The sequence below is a fragment of the Mustela nigripes genome, chromosome 5 (assembly GCF_022355385.1).
Source record: "Mustela nigripes isolate SB6536 chromosome 5, MUSNIG.SB6536, whole genome shotgun sequence".
NCBI lineage: Eukaryota > Metazoa > Chordata > Mammalia > Carnivora > Mustelidae > Mustela > Mustela nigripes.
The window spans coordinates 35069309-35089019 of record NC_081561.1 but is presented as its reverse complement, the minus strand read 5'-3'; the positions used below and the strand labels follow the sequence as shown (position 1 = coordinate 35089019).

The 19711-nt window shown below is 43.1% G+C and overlaps 1 protein-coding gene across 2 annotated transcripts in view; it reads left to right on the top strand.

Moving 5' to 3' along the window:
* The window catches only part of CD109 (CD109 molecule), a 136832-nt gene that overhangs the window by 26992 nt on the left and 90129 nt on the right, over nucleotides 1-19711 (top strand). For both annotated transcript variants that reach the window (XM_059400144.1, XM_059400145.1), the window contains exons 4-5: nucleotides 842-1072; nucleotides 7473-7598. In XM_059400144.1, coding sequence (XP_059256127.1) covers nucleotides 842-1072; nucleotides 7473-7598 — 357 coding nt within the window. The remainder of the gene's footprint in view (nucleotides 1-841; nucleotides 1073-7472; nucleotides 7599-19711) is intronic.

Below are 19711 nucleotides of genomic sequence, written 5' to 3'. Positions count from 1 at the left end.
ATGACACAGCTTCATTCTCTTCTTGAGAAGCAAATCCCTAACTCTGGAGAAGGAGACTCCACATTTGGAAGGGCAGAGGGGCAAGAGTCGAGGAATGGTCAGACATGTTTCAGAGGCAGCCAATGGAGGCTTTTAGCAGAGTAGCACAGCTCATTGTGGGTTGCATCTTTGCTTCTGACCTGGAGCAACTTCCCAAACTCCTCCAAGCCCCACTTTCCTTGTTTATAAAACAGGTGTTAGTAGGAGCACCCATCTGGAGGATTGTCGTCAGGTGCCACAGGTCAAGCAAACTGCTGAGTAAGGCTTCTGGTCTGTTCATGCTGGAAGGTAGGAATTCTGTCAGTGAGAGCCTTACGAGAGCAGCAGTAGTGTGTCGGTCCTTTCCAGCACCGCGACTCGTGCTGTGCGGGGTGCAGGAAGCGTGTGCACGGTAGGAAAGAACTCGAGAGAGTACAGCAAGGAAAGAAGTCTTGTGCAAATGTGCTTTTCACCAGTGGACTGCCTCAACTAGGGGGACATGGAAAAAATGTTGAAAGATATTAGATATCCCAACCCACAGCGACCATGAGGAAGAATTTGCTCTGGGAATAGGAAATGACACAGTCACTGCTGCTGAGCCCTCCTTTCCAGGAACCCTCCGATTTAGCTGGGGAGAAAACTGCAGGCTGTTAGGAGGGAATACAAATTGTTTAATGTTGGTGCCTACGAGGAGGGAGTTTTTCAACATGGCTTTTGCTGTTAATAATACTATGGCTTTAAATGTTCTAGTCTGATTTACAATTAAAAACACTTCTGAGGCAAAATGAGAATGTCATTTGTCTGATCTCTTTATTTTCCCCAGCTCCCTCTGAACAGTGCAGATGGGATCTATGAGCTGCGTGTAACTGGATGGGCCCAGGATGAGATTTTATTCTCTAATAGTACGCGTTTATCATTTGAGACCAAGAGAATGACTGTCTTCATTCAAACAGACAAGTCTCTGTACAAGCCAAAGCAGGAAGTGAAGTTTCGTATTATTACACTCTTCTCAGATTTTAAACCTTATAAAACTTCTTTAAACATTCTCATTAAGGTAAGTGCCAGACAGAAATAAAGTAAGTTCAAGTTATCTCACTAAAGCTCTCTTTGAAGTCCTGTTCATATTATTTTAGAACTCACCATGGATAAGCTTCCTTCCCAACATGAGAGTGCTCTTTCTCGGAGGGGAGATGGTAGAACAATGGGTTCAGAGCTTAGGCTCTGGAGTTGGGCAACTCGGGCTCCAGTCCTTGCTTTTTCATTGATTAATTCATTGGTCAACCTTTATTGAGCTTCTGTGTTCAGGCCCCTGGAATGGGTCTGTGAACAGAACAGATTAAGTCTCCTGCTCACATCAAGCATGTATTTCAGTGAATAGTGTGGAGACAGACACTAAACAAACACATAAATATGTGTATGAAGTGGGAAGCCTGGGGTTTGGGTGGCTCAGTTGGTTGAACAGGTTGATCTTACGGTTTTGAGTTTGAGCCCTGCATTGGTCTCTGCGCTGGGCAAGCAGCCTACTTAAAAAAAAAAAAAAAAAAAAAGAAGGTGTAGGGGTGCTTCGGTGGCTCAGATGGCTAAGCATCTGTCTTCGGCTCAGGTCATGATCCCATAGTGCTGGGATCGAGGCCCGCAATGGGCTTCTTGATCAGCAGGGAGCCTGCTTTTTCCTCTACGTCTGCCTGCTCTGCACCCTGCTTATGCTCTCTCTGTTAAGTGAATAAATAAAATCTTTAAAAAATGTATATAAAAGAATTGGTGTGTGTGTGTGTGTGTGTGTGTGTGTGTGTTAAGAGAGAGAGAAAGAGTGTTTGTGTTTGCTATTTTCTCTGGGGTTGTTAGGGAAGTCTTATTTGAGCAGAGATCTAAAGGAAGTAAAAGAATGAGCCCCTAGAGAGGGAACAGCTTGTATAAAGACCCTGAGGTGGGAACTTGTTAGGTGCACTGGGGGAAAAGAGGCTGATAGTGTCCCAGAGAGTGAGGGAACAACTAATAGGAGATGAGGTAAGATACAGGTAGGTGGGTTAGAGGAGGGATTGTGCAGGATCTTCTTAGGGTCATGATAGGGACCTTGGATTTTACTCTGAGTGAAATGAGAATTCACTGGAGAATTCTGAGGACAGGCATGGTGTGATTTGGCTTATAAAAGGATCACTGTCTGCTCTAAGAAGAATAGTTGCTAGTTGTGAGACCTGGAGAAAATGCACCTCTCTGAACCACAGTTTCTTTATTTCTAAAATGAGTAATAATGGTAATACCTCACAAAGGTTTTTGTGAGATAATCCAAGTAAAGCATTTAGAATTATGCCTGCCACATAGTACATGTTCACTAAACATTAGCTCTTATGTTTATGGGAATCCCCTATGGCAGGAAGTCATCTGGCCTCTGCTTCTCCAACGCTCTGATGCCCTAGAGGCAACATAGACTGAGTGCTTTCCTGTGAGAACCAAGTTGAGGACAATTGAGATCCGGCTGGACCTGCTTTTCTACACTTACGCTGAGGAGGATATGAGACATTGGATCACTGCATGGAAACAGGGTGGCGACTAACCCATCCCTGTTTTCTTGGGACTCTCTTGATAACACCTGAAAGTCCCTGGTCCCGGGATCTCTTTTGGTTACCCTAAATGTTCTAATGAATGCCATAGGATGGAAGGCAGGTTCAGGCTTTTTTAGTTCAGTATCTTCCTATTCTTTTTAACTTTTTTGTCATTCTAAATTAAACTAAAAAGCAAACAAAAGTGAAGCAGACATGTATACGTGTAACTTCAAGCCAGTCTGTGTTTGTAGTAAGCACAACGTTGGTCGGCATGATGCTCGATGCATGTTCTTGAATTTCCAAGAATTCTAGCTCTGTGGATTTCTGTCTTTGCTGTGTGTTGGAATGTTTATAAAGGAGGTTGATATAGTGAATAGCATTTCTTTCTTTTTTTTTTTTTCAGAGATTTTATTTTACTTTATTTTTTATTTGAGAGAGAGAGCACGCGCAGGCAGTGAGGAGGAGCTGAGGCAGAGGGAGAGGGAGAAGCAGATTCCCCACTGAGCAGAGAGCCTGTCTTGGGGCTTGAACCTGGGACCCTGAGATCATGACCTGAGCCAAAGGCAGACGTGCCCCAGAGAATAGCATTTCTGAATTCAAATAGCTTTCTAAGCAGTGTTTTATGGACTACATTCATACCATCTTTCAAGTCAACATCTGCCTATTTCTGGCTGTTTCTATCCAATCTGCCTTGTTCTACCTGTGGTAATAAAAGTCAGCACTGGATAAATTGCCTGCTCTAGGCATTAATCTAGCTACTGGATTAATGTTAACTACTGGATTAAGGGACAAACACCTCCCAGGAGTTTTTGTGAAGATTAAGTGAGATAATTTAAGTAAAGCATTTAGAGTGGTGCTGGTCTGTGCATTTATTATTTTGTTTCTCTACGCTACTTTAGGATCACCTTTGGAACCTTCAATTTGTACTCTTGGGTTCTTTTCTCCAATTCTGAGCTTAGCTTGCCACATTTGACTTTCTCAGAAGTGCTCAGAGAAATCTCTGGTTCTAGTTGCGTGGCCAAGATGTGGCCCTCTTGGCCAGGGGTGGGGATTTACACAGGTTAGAATTCCACCTGGAACCCAGAGTGTTTGGGCACAGGTGCCTGGGCAGAAAGCCATCCTCTGCTCTGTGCAAGCAGGCGGTGCGGCTGGGGTAGGAGCTCAGGTCCAGCGGCCTCCTTCCCTCTAACTTGTGGAAGCCAGATCAGAGCATTGATGCCCACACGGCTGTCCTCCTTCGTCTGACAGCAGTCATTTGGGCCAGACTGTGATGTTTTCTCCATCTTTCAGTGTGCGATAGTTGGTTTCTTGGCAAAACTTCCCAGAAAAAAAGTAGAACTTGCTGTAACAAAAGAGCCTCGGACTTGAATCCATGGGTACCCCCCAGGACAGCACCACCTGCAGGCTATGGTGGAGAAGTGCACCTGATGGCTGAGAGGCCGACTTCTCAGGACCCATCTTGCCGGGTCAAGGAGTGACTGGGGGGAAAATCAGAGGGGGAGACAAATCATGAGAGACTATGGACTACAGGAAACAGGGTTTCAGAGGGGAAGGGAGTGGGGGTTGAGTGAGCCTGGTGATGGGTATTAAGGAGGGCACATATTGCATGGAGCGCTGGGTGTTATACACAAATAATGAAGCATGGAACACTGCATCAGAAAGTAATGTTGTACTGTGTGGTGACTAGCATAACACAATAAAACATTTAAAACAAAACAAAACAAAACAAAAAAGAAGATAGTCAGTGATACTGTCATAGCAATGTAACGGGGCCGACAGTAGCTACACTTGTGAACACAGCATAGTGTAAAACTGGTCAAACCACTAAGTTGTAAAAGAAAAAGAATGGCTGTAGGATGTAGCTAAAATATTGATTGTCACAGCATGTACAGGGGTGATCAGTGTTTTTTTGTTTTTTTTTTTGTCAACGGATATTATTCATTTTGCTGCTTTAGTAGCTAGCCTTCTCAGGATGAGAGGGCCTTCACAGCCCTTTCAGCAGTGGTAAAAACTTGCCCTAATTCCGGCTTCCTCCAGCTAATATCTGGGCTCACACTTTGGAAATAAGTGCCTTCGACACTGGCCTGGCAGCTGGCTCAGGGGATTTCTGCCCTGACTTCCTTCTTGAAAAAGGTGTTGCTCCTTGTCCAGGTGAATGACCTTGCCTGGGGAGGGGTGTTATTGGGGTTCTATCTTGTGATTGTGCCCTGGCCCTGCAGCCTGGAGCAGCTGGGGCAAAACCATGACCTCATCCCTGGTGAGGTGAAGGGCCACTTTGTTTAAGTGACTTGACTTCTCCAGTTCTCCACTCTAGACAGACCCTGGGTGCATCATCCAGGACTCTAACGAGTGGCCAAAATTCTCCTTGGGGACACATTCTGCAGCCAGGGAACTTGTGGCTGGAGACAGTCTGGCCCAGGCAGCAGAGACTGTGCTGAGCCGAGACACCTGAGAGAGATCCTGGGCCATCTAAAGATGACTCTGAGGGCACAAGGGGCCACTTTCCCAGCACGTCCAGCTGTGGTGACTGTGGCGGCTGTGCCAGGGACACGGTTCACATGGTACCTGGCAGTCTTGCATGTGACCTTGCAGGAAATGATGATGTTCGAATGCGGGGTTCTGCTCTGATGCCCTGTTCACATCCCGATGTGTGAAAACTTCTGGTGTTTCTACGCTCTATGTGTTTTTGGTGACAGGCCTAGGTCTAAGACAGGCTTGAGCAACTGGGGAATTATCTCGTTCACTCCCAACCCTCCAGATCCTCTGGACAAAGTCATCAAAAACTTCACTTAGGACATCCTTTGCTTGTGAGGCCATGGCCCCACCCCAGAAAAATGTGTACCCTCAAATGTATACCAAAATAATGCACCAGCAGAGTATGAACATTCCTTTCCACCCAGTTTAAATGACACTGGGAATTACTGTTATTTTTTTATTTTTGTCAGATGGACAGAAGAAAAATGGTATTTTTTTTTTCATTTTCACTTGCATTCCCTTTATTATTAGACAGCATATATTTATTCGCTGGTTTGTGTTTTTTTCCTTGGGTTTTGAGTGTTTAGACTTTGTGGGCCTCGCATGCATCAGTCTGTGGCAGGCACAGGAGAGCCGACTGCTGATTAGAGTGCCTGTCCCAGGAGTTGGCCAAGGGTGGTGACCTGCTTAGTCTTGACTTGCTTTTGGTTTTCGGTTTTAACAGTGAGTTTCTGGCTTACTAGACTGCGCCATACTCAGTTCTTGGCATGGTACTTAACTTATGACTTTCACGTTCTACCCCACTCAGGAAGAGGGGTTTCTTCTGGCTTGTAGTAACTGGGCTAACCCACTACCTCTAGTCAAAGGACAGAGCATAGGAATAAGGGAAAATATTTGATCCTGTTCTCAGGAGCTCACAGTCTGGGAACAAAAACCCCCATATATTAACCACGAGGACCTTATATAGTAATATGTTCTCAAAAGGGGTAAACTCCAGATATCGTAGGGCTCTCCAGGAAGTGGCCATTTCATCTGCTGGTGGCGTGGATAGGAGGCAAGATACCGGAGCTTATTGCACCGACTGGACGGGAAGGGAGGGCACTCTAGGCAGCAGTTGTAGAGACCTAGATGCAAAGGCTTTTAGAGGTGAATTGCAAACAGATCTGTGTGTTTGGAGGAAGATGAGCTTAGGAACGTAGATGGAGTCAGACTCCTGAGTTCTGTATGCTGTGTAGAGGAGTGTAGACCTCATTCTGTAGGCAGACAAGAGCCAGCATCACCTTGTGGTCCAGCATAACGATCACAGCCGGTGTGTCTTCACTGCCTGTTGTGTCAGCAACGGGACCAAGCATGTTGACCCCTTTGTCTTGTCTGAGATTTATGTTTCAGATGGATAGCACTGTCGGTGGTGGGGAGGATGTCTTGGAGGGGCGACACTGGAGGAGGGAGATTAGTGGTGATGGTTAGAAAACAGGCCGTGCTGGCTGGGTGTGAGGATGGAAAGGAGGAGAAAGATGAGAGAGAGGAGGTTAAATAGCCAGAGCTGACAGGGCTGGGAATGGGAGAGGCATCCGGGACGGCTGCTGGATTGGTTTGGATGAATTCTGCGTGAAGGGATTATTCCCTTCCCCTGTTGTCTGGGAGAGTCTAGGACGAAGGATTTTTCACGTATCCCCTTGGGTGAGCATCTTTAGGATACATTTTTTGGATTTAAAGGCACATGGGTTTGAATCCTGAATTCACTTATTACTTACAGTTGAGTGCTTACCTAAGCTTTTGGGAATCCGTTTTCTACTATAATGGGAGGACAGTCCTTCCCTGGGGGAGAATTACAGATTTTAAAAACTTTTTATTAAAGATTTTGTTTACTTATTTGACAGAGAGCATGCACAAGTAGGCAGAGCAGGAGGCAGAGGGAGAGGGAGAAGCAGGGTCCCCACTGAGCAGAGAGCCTCATGTGGGGCTCCATCCCAGGACCCTGGGATCATGACCTGAGCTGAAGTCAGACGCTCAACCCACTGAGCCACCCAGGTGCCTGATTGGGTGATGTGTGATTGTAATGATTGGGTGATGTGTGATTGTAATGATAAAACAGTGCCTGACACATGGTGGGCCTTGAATACACGAGGCCTGTGATCTCTACAGTTAACAGTAACAACACAGGTTTGGTGGTGTACACGTCATTTTGTTCCATGTTGAAGGAAATATAGTTCTGAGAATTAAAAAGTGGAGTAGAATAAAGATGAGAGGAGTATGAGAAAGGAAGAATTTTGGTTGTCTTCTGTCTTGTAATATACAGCCAACATTTTCCAGAAACTCTCTCTATGGCCATGTTTTGGATGTGCCTGGGAGTGCTTCAGGGCATCATTCGTAACCAGATAGGGTACACATGTACACGGCAGTCTATACAGTTAACATGTATGGTTTTCATTGTAGGACCCCAAGTCAAATTTGATCCAGCAGTGGTTGTCAGAACGAAGTGATCTCGGCGTGGTTTCCAAAACTTTTCAATTATCTTCCCACCCAATACTTGGTGACTGGTCCATTCAAGTTCAAGTGAATGTGAGTATAAATGTATTTTTAAGGGGAATGCTAAAATGATTTGAATAGGTTAGGTGGGGAAAGAGCTCCAAAGTCATTTAATATTCAGTGAACAGAAAAATGTTAATCTGAACATCTGGGCAGTTTAGGTGGTTTATTTTTAATTTACTGTGTTTTTCAATGGGTTAGCTTTCATGGTAACATATTAGAGTTCTAGTCATTACTGCTTTTTTCTGTAACATAATGTTTGAACATTAAAACATTGCATTTTAGTGTAAAACTGATTAAATAATGTTTATTTTATTTATTAAGTATACACATTGAGGATTTTAAAACTAAACAATGAATACATAGTTATTATTTGGCAGATTTTATGTCTCTGAGTGATGAGATTGGATTAACCTACTTCATCTTTGTTTTAAAAAATAGTGATTTTGGGAGAAGGTGGGGGGTGGGGTAATTGGGTGATGGGCATTGAGGAGGGCACTTGAAATAATGAGCACTGGGTGTTATATGCAGCTGATAAATCACCAAATTCTAACTCTATGGCTAATAATACAGAATGTATAAACTAAATTGAATTTAAATAAAAAAATTAAAAATGAAAACCACAGTAATTTTAAATAACCACAGCAATTTTATGTTCCCTAGTCCTCTTTCTCTCCAGCTTTTCCACATGCTTCCTTTGTTCACTGCCGACTTTTGTAGCTCTGAGACCCAACAGGGCAGGTGCACGGCAACATCCTCATCTCTCTGCCTTAGGTTTTCTCTTGCACATCACTGTGTGATGTTTGAAGACTCACTGAATATTTTTTCCCATTTTCTTCGATATTTATTAAAAATGTACAGATATGAATTTTGAGCTCATATGAATATGAGCTTTTAAAAATAGTTCTATTGAAATAGCTTCTCACTGTGGACATTTTGGTGACAGCGCTTTTCTGTGGGCCTTGTCAGGTGCGCTGGAGGATGTTTAGCGGTATCTTTGCCCTCAGCCCACTAGATGCCGGGAGCAGCTTTCCCTTCCCTCCAAGTGTGACAACCATGCACGTCTACACATACAGTCAGGGTCCCCAGGGGAAAATACCCTCTCTCTCCACCACTGAGAACCACTTTATTAGAAGGAATAATCATTCATTAACATCAGACCTTTAGTGGGATAAAAGTACTAAGTACTTCATCAATAAAAATTTAAAAAGTTTCCCCTTTTGGTTAATGTATTTTGGGGTGATATCCTAAAGGCAGAACTCGTCCCTCCTCGCCAGCATGTGTTTTGAGCACCCACGGAAAGACGAAGAGCGCCATCGGCCTGCGGAGAGGTTGTGCTGTGGAGGGAGACACGTGGGCAACAAGAAAATGTAGAGGGGTGCTTGGGGGTTAGTGGGTGATGCGTCCTGGGGGGACCAGACATTTGCACTTACAGAGAAGGAGCGTGGATGTTTGGGAAACTTCAGAGAGAGAAAGCTGTTTGTAGAGGCAGGGAAAATGCAAGAGAGCCTCACGGGTCTGGGCGTGTGGGGGAAGTTTGGTGGTCCTCACACGTGTGGAGAGGGATGGGAGTTGAAGGTGAAGACAGCACATCACTTCGAAGGAGTTTGGGATTTATTCTCAGTTCCTACCTTTGGTTTCACCTTAAACTCTCTAGGATCAATTGCTTATTTATCCATCCATTTGTACATCTTTCCTTCTGCTCCTCTGTTGGGTATGTGGTGAAGGCTTTCAGGGCAGTGGTGGATACAAGGAAGTAAACACGCGACATCTGTGTCCTTGAGGACTGCTGTTGTGCTGACATGTAGTAGGGTAAAAGCTGACAAACACAAGCGTGACAAAACCAAGGCAGTGCAGCAGCGGGAAACCGCCAGGTGCTGGGTCAGCGAGCTTTGAGGTCTGTCAGAAGTTTCTAAAGAGGGTTTAGGGACACGGCTCCCTCTGTCTCTTGTGGCCTGTGTCATTCTCCTCTCGCTCTTCTGTCAACCTTTAAATCCGAACCGGTCACAGTGGCTCTGCTAAATAGCCATCATCTCAGAGCCCGACAAGCCAGCGTCTTCACCCGTGGCTGGCAAGTGGTGGACGGGCTTCCCTTGGGTCAGGTGTCCACTGTTGGCCCATTCGGGGACAGCTCTGCACACTGGCCAGGTGGGGTCGCAGCTTCCAAGGGGTAATTTATTCAGTGAGGGGTGACCAGAATATGTACCAGAAGACAGAGGGTGATAGAACAGTGGAGAAGATTTTGGAAGTTGTGAGGTCGTAGGTTGGAAGATTTTCAGGATTTCTCATGCCGTGCTTTGTGGACTCGACCCATTATGTTGCTTTGGTAGGAAAAAACCACAAGGAAATGTAGGAGCTTATGAAATTCAAATAGTTGACATGATTTGGCCTTTACCGCCCTCTAAAGCCTTGTTAAGTGCCACCCTTATCCTTGAACCCTGTGCTTTAGACATTTTATATCCTTTAAGTTTCTTAAACTCACGGTTCTGCCTGATCCCAGAGCCTTCCCATGCTGTTCCCTCTGCCTGTAATTCTAGAGGCTTGCTTTTGCCCTTTGGGCATCATCTAAAATAGCCTGATCCCTCTAGACATTCCCAGAGCACTCTGTGCTTCTCTTGCTTCATTCATGTCACTTTTAACAGGTAGTACCTACTAGACTGTGGTCTTGGGGCATGTTCATATCTGTATCTCTGTGACCTAGCGCACATTTTGCACTTGGGTATTAGTCATTATTTATTAGGTGAGTGTATTAAAGCTATATGATAATCATTTGTATTGAACTAAGTGTAATTTCCACCTTTTCCACATTCTATAACGCATCTTCGTCTTTTAGAAGACAAGCATATTGATCAGGTACTTATTGTTAGCGATACGTTTTTTTCTCCCAATTTTATTGAGGTGCATTTGACAAATAAAATGATAGGATATTTAAAGTTTACAGTGTGATTATTTGATATACATACACTTTATGAAAGGATTCCTCCCAGGTGATATAATGTTAAGGCACACGCTAAAGGAAAATAAGCGCTTTAATTAAAAAAAAAAGTCTTTTAAAGGCCGCCAGGGGTCAGTATAATCAAAGAAATGTTATGGGACACAAACCCAGAGTCAGTATTTGTCTCTGGTTTTTATCTTTCCTTGACCCCTGCATAGTATTCAAAGACTGTTTATTGCTTATTATTAAACTCTATTTTTCCCAGCAGTGAATAATGACTCTGGCGAAAATGTATTTATTATTTAAATAGTCCACCACGTTAAACTATATTTTTGTTTTTCTTTTTTCTTTTCTTAAAAAAGATTTATTTATTTATTTATTTGACAGAGGTTACAAGTAGGCAGAGAGGCAAGCAGAGAGAGAGAGAGAGAGAGAGGAGGAAGCAGGCTCCCTGCTGAGCAGAAAGCTCGATGCGGAGCTTGATCCCAGGACCCTGGAATCATGAGCTGAGCGGAAGGCAGAGGCTTTAACCCACTGAGCCACCCAGGTGCCCTATTTTTGTTTTTCTAAGCCAGTGACCATTCTCAGTATAAATCTCAGGGAGGAGAAAATATTTATTTCAGAAGAATGTTTGAAATTCCATTTGTCTCTAGAAAAAATATGGGATGATCCTAGTATTAGACTTATCAGAGCTTTGATTTGTAGTGACTGTGCAGATATCAGTGTATCAGTGTGGCATTCTTAAATTACACTTTCAGCTAGGTCAGGGAAAGGATCCTTTAGGTGAAGCACACTTGGTGGGTTCCTTGGCATTTTCTACAATTATAAAATGTACCATTATGTGAATGAGTCATTTACTATATGCTAGCCTACCTGGATTACTTACATTGCTTTTGACCTTCAAGTAGTGCATTTTACTTTCAGGATTTTAATGATGAGTAATTATTTTGATTTAGTTGAATTTCTAAGCTTTTATTATTTTTATCTATCATACAGTTTTTAATGGTAGAGCATATGAAGTTCCCTATATATTCATAGACCTGCATTTTTTACAATGCCAATTTAATTAAATTGATGATGATAACTTTAAAAAAATATATATTTTATTTATTTATTTGAGAGAGAGAGAAACAGAGAGTGAGAGAGATAGTGAAAGAGAGAGCACAAGCCAGGAGGAGAGGGAAAAGCAGTCTCCTGCTGAGCAAGGAGCCCGACATGGGGCTCGATCCCAGAACGTGGGATCATGACCTGAAACAAAGGCAGATGCTTAACCGACTGATGATGATAACTTTTAAGCTCTTTTAAAGTTAGTAAAATTTAGTAAGAGCACTGATTTTTTAAAAAGATTTTATATATTTATTTGAGAGAGTGAGTGAGAGCGAGAGAGAAATTGAGAGAGAGGGAGCACAAGCAGGGGGAGCAGCAGGCAGAGGGAGAAACAGGCTCGAGCAGGGAGCCCAACGAGGCACTCTATCCCAGGACCCTGGGATCATGACCCGTGCCTGAAGGCAAATGCTTAACCGACTGAGCCATCCAGGCTCTCAAGAGCACTGATTTTTTATGTGTGCTACTTCTGCATGTACTTAATTTCTATACCTGCTTGGAATGTGGATAGTTCTTTGCTGCGAAGGGGACTGTGCTTCTTTTGAAAAGAATCACCACCCTTTCTACCTCTTTCAGCTCCCTGCCCCCATCATCCTTTCTCCCTTAACTTCGGGGACACTGTGACCTCTCCTTAGAAGGAAGAAGTTAGTTTTAGCTGTAATACCTCTTCACAGAAGTGTGTGTTACAGAGTTGCTATATTTCAGGTATATTCGAGGACAGGTGGGGAAATGTGCTCCAATTTAATAATCATCTTACAAATATTCCTTGGTCAGTTAACTTGTGAGAGTTAGACATTGCTTGTATTTTCATTTTTTTGTGGTACTTCTCTAGGTGTCTTATCTCTCTAGGGATCGATCTCTTGACTCAGATCCTTGGTTGTCCCAAAGAGTTACACATTTTTTCCTCATTTTTAAAAACTTTGGTAAAATAGATGCAGAATTTACTCTTAACTATTTAGAGTACAGGGCAGTGGTATGAAACATACTCATATTTTTTTTTTTTTTTTTTTAAAGATTTTATTTATTTATTTGACAGAGAGAGAGATTACAAGTAGGCAGAGAGAGAGAGGAGGAAGCAGGCTCCCTGCTGAGCAGAGAGCCCGATGCGGGACTCGATCCCAGGACCCTGAGATCATGACCTGAGCCGAAGGCAGCGGCTTAACCCACTGAGCCACCCAGGCGCCCTGAAACATACTCATATTGTTTTGCCTCCTTCACTGGGCTCCATCTCCTGAACTTGTATCCTCTTGCAGAACTGAAACTCTGTAACTAAACACGAACTCCTCATTCTTCCTCTCCCCCAGCGGGAGGCAACCATCGCTTTCCGTTCTGTCTCCATGAATTTGACTATTCTAAGCACCTCATACAGGTGCAGTCATACCGTATTTGTCTTTTTGTGACTGGCTTATTTCACTTAGCATGATATCCTTAAGGTTCGTGCAGATGGTTGCACATGTCAGAATTTGCTTCCTTTTTAAGGCTGAGAAATATTTCATTGTATGTGTATGCCAGGATTCATTACAAATGGTCTTGCATCTCTGATTTAAAAAATTGTGTTCTAGGTTACTAGAATACAAAAAATTGTATTCCTGGCTTAGATGTTCTTTCAAAGAACTGCTAACCTTGGTGTGTGCACAGCAGGCTCCTGGAGCGAGGAGGGATCTGGCCACCCCAGCCCTCTCCCCAGAGGCACGCACAGCCAATGGGTGCTCATGTTCCTCTGAGAACCCGAAGGGAGAGGGAGTCACAGAGAGAATCCTGCCCAGTTGATAATCGTAGCCCTTGCCCTTCTCCGCGGTGTGGTCGGTGGAAGCCTGTCTTCTCTTCTAGAGGAGTTCCCGCAGCTCAGCTGACCTCCCGAGGTTGCGCTTGCTAGAACCTTCCAGTGGTTCTCAAACAGCAGTGTGCCTGAGAACCAGCAGACTGGTGAGTTTATTTAAGATGCCCAGTTCAGGCCCCACCCCCAGATCACAAGTCAGTATTGCTGGCGTGGGCCCGAAGAATTTGCATTTTAAATAAGCACTCTGGGAAATTCCATTTGTCTTCTGGACCACATCTTGAGAAGTGCTGATTACTGTCCTCAGCCAGGCACCCCTCCTTCCCGTCCATTCTGCTGAGAGGCAGAGTCGGGTGATGTAAGAGGCACAGAACGGGAGACGGGCCCACGACGCAGTCTTTCATTCTCTACCGGGGAGACTCTGAGCTATGGACTTGGCCTCTAGGTAACGAGGTGACCCAAGCATGGGTGCTCATGTTCCTCTGAGAACCTAAAGGGAGAGCAAGTCACAGAGAGAATCCTGCCCCGCTGATAATGGGAATTCAGAAGCAGCCCGCCTTGAATTGCTCCTTTCTTCATAGCGCTTGCGTCCGTTCTTGCAAGTTGTTGTGGCAGGGCTAGGAAGGGTTGCTAGGGGCACCGGCTTCCCACAGCCTTGCAGCGTGCTCCTTATCTTTCCTGCCTTGCTGCCTAGCTGCTGCCTGGCTGGGTTGGCTTCCGCTGGAGCCCTTTGTCCTTTGCAAAGGAGCGTGTCTTTGTTTGGACAGTTCCTGTCCTTGAAGCTCTCTGGAGTAGCATCTGGTGACCCCGCTCCTGGCTTGTGCTGACAGCTTAACAGAAAGCATGGAGAGATCTGTGACAGCTCAGAAAACAGTGGCATCCTCTGGAATGTGGACGGGGCTTCCAAAATACTTTCACTAGCCTCCCCTTGAAGGAAGACTGCTTTTTTTGGGAAAAGCTTCAAGTCCTTCCTTCCATGTGCAGTGAGAAAGGCAGGGAGGGGAGTCGGTTTGAGGATCTTGATTTCTTACAGCAGCAGTGGGCAGAGGTGAGCACCTCCTTCTCCATTCTTCTCTGGGCCCAGATACACATCTTTACTACAGCACTTGCCGATCAGAGTAGCTATTTCCTTGTTTGCTTGTTTTATTGTGGCAAAATATAAATAACATAAAATTTACCTTTGTAGCCACTTTTTAAAATGTATTTTTTAATAATTTTTAAATTTTTTAATAAACATATAATGTATTACTAGCCTCAGGGGTACAGGTCTGTGAATCATCAGGTTTACACACTTCAGAGCACTCACCGTAGCGCATACCCTCCCCAATGTCCATAACCCCACCCCCCTCTCCCTACCTTTGTAGCCATTTTTAAGTGTATCATGTTCAGTGGCATCAAGTACATTTATATCCATCACCACTGCCAATTTCCAGAATTTGTTTCATCTTTCCAAACTGTGATCAGTGTAGTTTTTAAAAATATGACTGCCTTGTTTATTAGACTGTGAGTTCGTTGAAGATAGGAGTTCTGTTTTATTAATTTTCATGTTTATTCTATCTAATGGCGTATCTGACCTTTTATGTGAACTCGTTCATACTTGAAGGATGAAGGAATGAATGAACAGTTTCTCCTAGGCTATTGCCATTGGTTATTATCCTTTGCTTTTTTTTTTTTTTTTAAGATTTTATTTACTTATTTGAAAGAGAGAGAGAGAGGGAGAGTGTGCACAAGCAGGAGGAAGTGGCAGAGGGAGAGGGAGAAGCCGGCTCCCCACTGAGCAGAGAGCCCGATGTGGGGCTCGATCCCAGGACCTGGGATCATGACCTGAGCCAAAGGCAGACAATTAACTGACTGAGCCACCCAGATCTCAGTGGTGTGCATTTTAATTTCTGGATCCCAACTTAATTTTTTTGAGAAGTTCCTTGTCTTGTTCTTCCTCTCCAAAAGCTACCCTAGGACTGCCTTTCCTTTAAAGTATGTCTTACCTACAGCTCTCTTCAGGTACCTCATTTTGGCATTAGTTGGAAACTCTGAGATCAGATGTTAGCATGTCCTGGTCCTCAGTGAAATGGAGGATCTTGGGAGCCTGCCAGCCTGTAGCAAGTTTCTCCAGATCCATCTCTTCATTTTGTGGGGGAGGAACTGGAGAGAAGGGATGTGACCTGGTGGTTAAGCTTACATGGTATTGTGGTAGCATCAGGGCTCGAAGCCAGATCTCCTGACACCTTCATCTGTAGAACGTTAAACTATCTAGTATGTGTAGCAATTGCTATTTAAAGGTGGTCACCTTTTTGGTTGAGTTTAGATGTTAACAGAGCTTGCTGTACACATTGGCGGAGAAGATGCCCACCTCTGTGACGTGATTCACGGGTACCAGACAATCACTCCTTCACACATGGGCTTGTTTGTTTTTTGTTTTTTGTTTTTTTGCTTCTTTTCTGGCTTTTTAACTTTTTATTTTAATTCCAGTTAGTTAACATACAGTGTAATATTAGTCTCAGGTGTACAATATGGTGATTTAACACTTCCGTACATCACCCAGTGCTCATCATGACAAGTGTCCTCCTTAACCTCCATCAGCTGTTTCCCTCATCTTCCCACCGCCCTCCCCTCTGGTAACCATCAGTGTGTTCTCTGTAGTTAAGAGTCTGTTTCTTGATTTCTCTCTCTCTTTTTTTCCTTTGCTCATTTGTTTTGTTCTTAAATTCCACATGTGAGTGAAATCGTATGGTATTTGTCTTTCTTTGGCTGAATTATTTTGCTTTAGCATTATACACTCTAGCTCTGGAACACTCTAGCTCTGTCCAGAGCTAGAGTGAACGACAGGTTGTGAATGGCAAGATTTCATCCTTTTTTATGGCTTAATAATATTCCACTGTATATGTGCATGTGTATATACGCCATATATATTTGCCACATCTTCTTTATCCATTCATCCATTAGTGACACTTAGTTTGCTTCCATAGTATGGCTATTGTAAATGATACTGCTGTAAACATTAGGTGCATGTATCCTTTTGAATTAGTATTTTTGTGTCCTTTGGGTAATTACCCAGTAGCATGATTGCTGGATCACAGGGTAGCTCTATTTTTAACTTTTTGAGGAACCTCCACACTGTCTTCCACGACTGCACCAGTTTGCATTCCCACCGACAATGCCCGAGTTTTCCTTTTTCTCCACATCCTTGCCAACATGTGCTGTTTCTTGTGTTGTTAATTTTAGCTCTTCTGACAGGTATGAAGTGATATCTCATTGTATTTTTGATTTGTATTTCCCTGACAGTAAGTGATGATGAACATCTTTTCATGTGTCTGTTGTTCATCTATACGTCTTCTTGGGAGAAGGGTCTGTTCGTGTCTTCTGCCCATTTTAAAATCAGATTACTTATTTTTTGAGTGTTGAGTTTTATCAGTTCTTTATAGATTTTGGATTCTAGCCCTTTATTGGATATGTCATTTGCAAATCTTTTCTCCCCTTCAGTAGGTTGCCTTTTAATTTTATTGATTCTTTCCTTAATTGTGCAGAAGCTTTTTTATTTTGATGTAGTCCCAATAGTTTATTTTTGCTTTTGTTTCCCTTGCCTCAGGAGACCTATTTAGAAAGAAGTTTCTATGGCTGATGTCAAAGGGGTTACTTTCAGTGTTCTCATCAAAGATTTATTTATTTGAGAGAGAGAGGGACAGAGAAAGAGTGTGTGGGAGGAGGGACAAAGGAAGCAGGAGAGAGAGAATTTCAAGTAGACTCCCCACTGCTCACAGAGCCCTCCGTGGACCTTGATCCCATGATCCTGAGCTCATGACCTGAGCCAAAATCAAGAGTCTTGATGCTTAACCACCTGAACCACCCAGATGTTCTCTTCTAGGGTTTTTATGGTTTCAGGTCTTATATTTAGGTCTTTCATCCATTTTGAATTTTGTGTGTGTGTGTGTGTGTGTGTGTGTGGTATAAGAAAGTGGTTGAATTTCATTCTTTTGCATGTAGCTGTCCAGTTTTCCCAGCACCATTTGTGGAAGGGATTGTCTTTTTTCCATTGGATATTCTTTCCTGCTTTGTTAAAGATTAGTTGTGGGTTTATTTCTGGGTTTTCTGTTCTGTTCTATTGATCTATGTGTCTGTTTTAGTTCCAGTATGCAATGTACCAAATACTTATATCTTAATGTTATTATAGTTCAATATCAAAACAGTAAACTTACATTGATAGGATATGTGTGTATAGTTCTGTAAGATGCTTAGTTTTCAATGGCAGAGGGAGTTTTGGAAGATCACAACTCATTGGACACTGCTAATGGCAGTCCTGGGAACCAGGGTAGGTCACTAAAATGAGTACTATGCCTGTCGGGTAGAGTGAGAAAAGGAGAAATGAGCAAGAAATGGAATTATTTTGCTTCAAGGGTAACTTTCCCATTCAATACAAAGTTGTAGCTACATTTCTGCTTTTTCATCTTGCTTGAAATAGGTGCCCAAGAAAGGGGATCATGGGGCACATCTTTAAAAACTTTTTTTTTTTTTTCAGTTTTCAGGAGAAACAAGGTTAAGTGGATGGTTTTTGTTTGTTTGCTTGCTTGTTTTAAAGAGTGTGCTTCTAGTTAGCACTTTTCTGCTATGGAAACCAGTTTGTCTCTTGTACAGCATAAATTTGTGCTGCAGATGGAGAAACCTTTTAGAAGTATACATGTACTTGTGGTATTGGGTGTCTGGACTGCCATGGAGTCTTACATGGTCTATGTCTTTGTTATTGGTTAGATCTATTTTCCCCAAGTCCTGTTACTATGAGTAACTATTAGGTATAGACTAGTTTAGTTCCAGTCTTGATGAGTACCAGAATATTTGTCATTCTTTCTAATGAGAGAAGGGATTCAGGAAAATGCTGTCTCATGGGAGAGATTCTGCCCCACCCCCTCACTCTCAGTAGGTGATCTTTCTTTCTACTTCATACACAAAGCGGAACTTGTTAGATAGGAATTTTTTAAATTCCTCTGCCAGATCTATGTGTCTACCTGTGTATGTGCCCATCTCAGGGTCATCCTCTTTCCAGAAGAGATGTAATTCTTCATACCTAAGACCAAAACCTCAACCTCTTCCCTGGCTTCTCCTTTCTACTTTTTCAGAAATCTTTTTTTTTTTTTTTTAGATTATTTATTTATTTATTTGAGAGAGAGACAGTGAGAGAGAGCACGAGCGAGGAGAAGGTCAGAGAGAGAAGCAGACTCCCCGTGGAGCTGGGAGCCCGATGTGGGACTCGATCCCGAGACTCCAGGATCATGACCTGAGCAGTCATCCAACCAACTGAGCCACCGAGGCATCCCCTTTTTCAGAAATCTTAACAGTATTTATGATCTCTTCTTTCTCCATCTTCTACCTGGATCTCTCTCTCTCTGTCTCCTGGATCTTTCCACAAAGTCTAGTCTGTTCAAATCTCTTACATGATTAAGGGAAAGGGAGAGAGAGAGTGAGAGTGGAACAGGGAGAGATTGGGAAGGGTCACTGAACTCTGCCCCTAGTTTCCTTTCTAGTAACCTCACTTTCTTTGTCTTTCCCATTCTAGCCAATCCACCAAAAAAAGGGTTGTCTTAATCTCTTCCTCAGCTGTTTGGGACTTAGGTTTCTTTCTACAGGTTTGCTAGTCTGAGTTCTTCTCCTTATCTTGTTTGTCATTTATTCTTTCTTACATATGGGCATATCGTAAGGTTTGGCCTTAAGTTTCTTTCATTTCTCACTCTAGACCATGTCATCCATAGATATGGTTGTATTTTCCATCTATACACCAATGACTTTCAGATTTGTCTGAGAGAACCCAGACCTCTGTGTTCCAGACCTTTATAATAATCAACCTATTTAACATCTCTATTTGTATGTTTTAAAGGCTTCCTAATCTCCTCACATCTGATATTTCATTCTCATAATCTACCCTCACCACATCTGGCTCTTCTCCAGCATTCTCTAGCTTATTGAATTACTCTATCCAGTTGTGCAAGCTGGTAACCTTGGAGTTACTTGGAGTTTTCCTGTCATCTCATGCTTGTCACCATCCTAATTACCCAGACCTTCACTAATTCCCATAGATAGTATGCTTAAATATATTCCAAATCCATCTACTTCTTCTCTTTATTTCCACCTCTACCTTTTTTGTCCAAGCCTCCCTCATATTTTCCCTAGATATTTGTGATGTCTCTTAATGCATCTCCCTAAATTTGCTCTTTTCCCCTTGCAACCAGTTCCCTGCACAGCAGCGAAAGTAATGTAAACATTAAATGGGATCGTGTTCTTCCTCAGCTTAAAACTCTCCACAGGCTTTCCATTGCCCTCAGAATAAAGTTCATATATTTCACC